At 36.7% G+C, this 1,917-nt stretch overlaps 1 protein-coding gene across 1 annotated transcript; it reads left to right on the top strand.

The window, feature by feature from the left end:
- The first annotated feature begins 391 nt into the window (after positions 1-391).
- On the top strand, positions 392-1,343 carry LOC133321007 (alpha-tocopherol transfer protein-like). The gene is made up of 5 exons (XM_061530113.1): positions 392-468; positions 535-616; positions 678-983; positions 1,088-1,224; positions 1,292-1,343. Exons 1-5 carry the CDS (start codon positions 392-394, stop codon positions 1,341-1,343), a joined length of 654 nt encoding a protein of 217 aa, XP_061386097.1.
- Positions 1,344-1,917: the final 574 nt, after the last annotated feature.

Consider the following 1,917-nt stretch of genomic DNA (forward strand, 5'->3'; position numbering starts at 1 on the left):
AATAAAATTTGAAATTAATGCAAAAAAATACTCTATGAGTTCTCTATAGATCAGATCCGGGAACTGAGGAAGTGTTTCAATCACTTCTGGACATCCATTCGCTCACACAGCGCCATACCATTACATTCTGGGTTACATTTCTTTTCCAGATATTTCTCTGCGATTTCGCAAGTTTAGGTGCACTTAGCTTTGGATTATCGGCCACTTATCGGAGCAACCACTTTTCGTCTCTTGAACATTTTTTTCAGCTTGCTGTTATTAATCACAAATGGATTCTACTTTAAAAAATAAAATATTTTCTTTCACAGATCGTGTTCTACTGACCCGCTTTTACTATTGCATGCACAAAGATGAAGAGAAGACGAAAAAATTATTAGAAACTAACTACACAATGAGGCTGGCAAATGCCTATATATTTACAAATCGGGATCCAACAGATCAGGATACGAAGAACACTATAGCCATAGCGTAAGGATCTTATACGGAATTTTAATTTAATTTTATTCTCATAATTCAAATTTATATTCGTTTCAGAGATATTGTGCCACTACCGGGTCTCACAAAGGAAAATTATCGTATAGTTGTACATCGTTTAAATAATCCCGATGCTAATTTGGTAAGCATTCAATACTTTATCTCTATATTAATTTTGACATTTATTTTTCCCTATTCCTCAGATGCATCACGCCGAAGACACTAAAACCTACATAATGCTGAACGACTGCCGTTTCAGTTTACCGGATGCAGTGGTCGATGGTGTCCCTGTCCTCTCAGCCGGTGATGTTCACATTAGTGATATGTCATGTCACAGTATGGCTCATATGCGCCGCATGTCATTGCGTATTTTACGAACAATGTTGAAATTTGTACAGGAGGCATATCCGGTACGAATTAAGGCCATCCATATGGTCAACTGTCCGTCGTATATGAATAAAATATTGGCATTCATAAGGCCATTTGTTAGTAAAAGGGTGTTTGAATTGGTAAGTCGGAAATGTCTATAGGTATTGTGGAATACACAAATTTCCCCAACATCTGTGCAGAGTTGGATAAAATATTTGACTGAATTTCTATTTCTAAATTACAGATGCACTTCCACACATCGGGCATAGAGAGTCTCTATGAATTTATACCCCAGGAGATGCTACCGGAAGAATATGGTGGCTCTGCAGGTAAATTGGAAGATCTGAAAGCCAAATTTTTGGAAACTATTTTAGAAAAGAGGTAAAAGATTCTAAAACTAAAAATAATAATGACACAAAAATTAATAATAATCTAAATCTTGTTACAGAGATTATCTTATGGATCCACAATATTGGGAACTTGACGAGGATGAGGATTAATGTATTAGATCCTATTTTAGTGTGTATTATTTGTCATATGCAATTCGGCATGTTATCTAGTTAAAATGTTTTTTAGTTTTATATTAATATGGTTTTGATAAATATATCTAGAAATGAAATGGAAAACTAACAGCGAATTTTAAATTAGCCCTTAGAAATTTCGGAAGTTCTTCTTATAGAAGACCAAAAGGTTCTCTTATAAAAGACAAGACGATTTTTTAAGGGTAGATATCTATTGATTTTATAGACGAGCGAAGGGAGTCATTATAGACGAGCGATGGGAGTCTTTATAGACGAGCGATGGGAGTCTTTATAGACGAGCGATGGGAGTCTTTATAGACGAGCGAAGGGAGTCTTTATAGACGAGCGATGGGAGTCTTTATAGACGAGCGAAGGGAGTCTTTATAGACGAGCGAAGGGAGTCTTTATAGACGAGCGAAGGGAGTCTTTATAGACGAGCGAAGGGAGTCTTTATAGACGAGCGAAGGGAGTCTTTATAGACGAGCGAAGGGAGTCTTTATAGACGAGCGAAGGGAGTCTTTATAGACGAGCGAAGGGAGTCTTTATAGACGAG

The sequence above is a fragment of the Musca vetustissima genome, unplaced genomic scaffold, assembly GCF_032173495.1.
Source record: "Musca vetustissima isolate MV318-11 ecotype Yass unplaced genomic scaffold, APGP_CSIRO_Mvet_v1 utg372444, whole genome shotgun sequence".
Lineage (NCBI taxonomy): Eukaryota > Metazoa > Arthropoda > Insecta > Diptera > Muscidae > Musca > Musca vetustissima.

Excerpts from the sequence above, each read along its gene's own strand:
- LOC133321007 (XM_061530113.1), top strand. The coding sequence starts at position 392 with ATGAGGCTGGCAAATGCCTATATATTTACAAATCGGGATCCAACAGAT. Across the intron at positions 617-677 it reads ATAATCCCGATGCTAATTTG|ATGCATCACGCCGAAGACAC; the intron begins GTAAGCATTCAA and ends CCTATTCCTCAG. Across the intron at positions 1,225-1,291 it reads GAAACTATTTTAGAAAAGAG|AGATTATCTTATGGATCCAC; the intron begins GTAAAAGATTCT and ends ATCTTGTTACAG.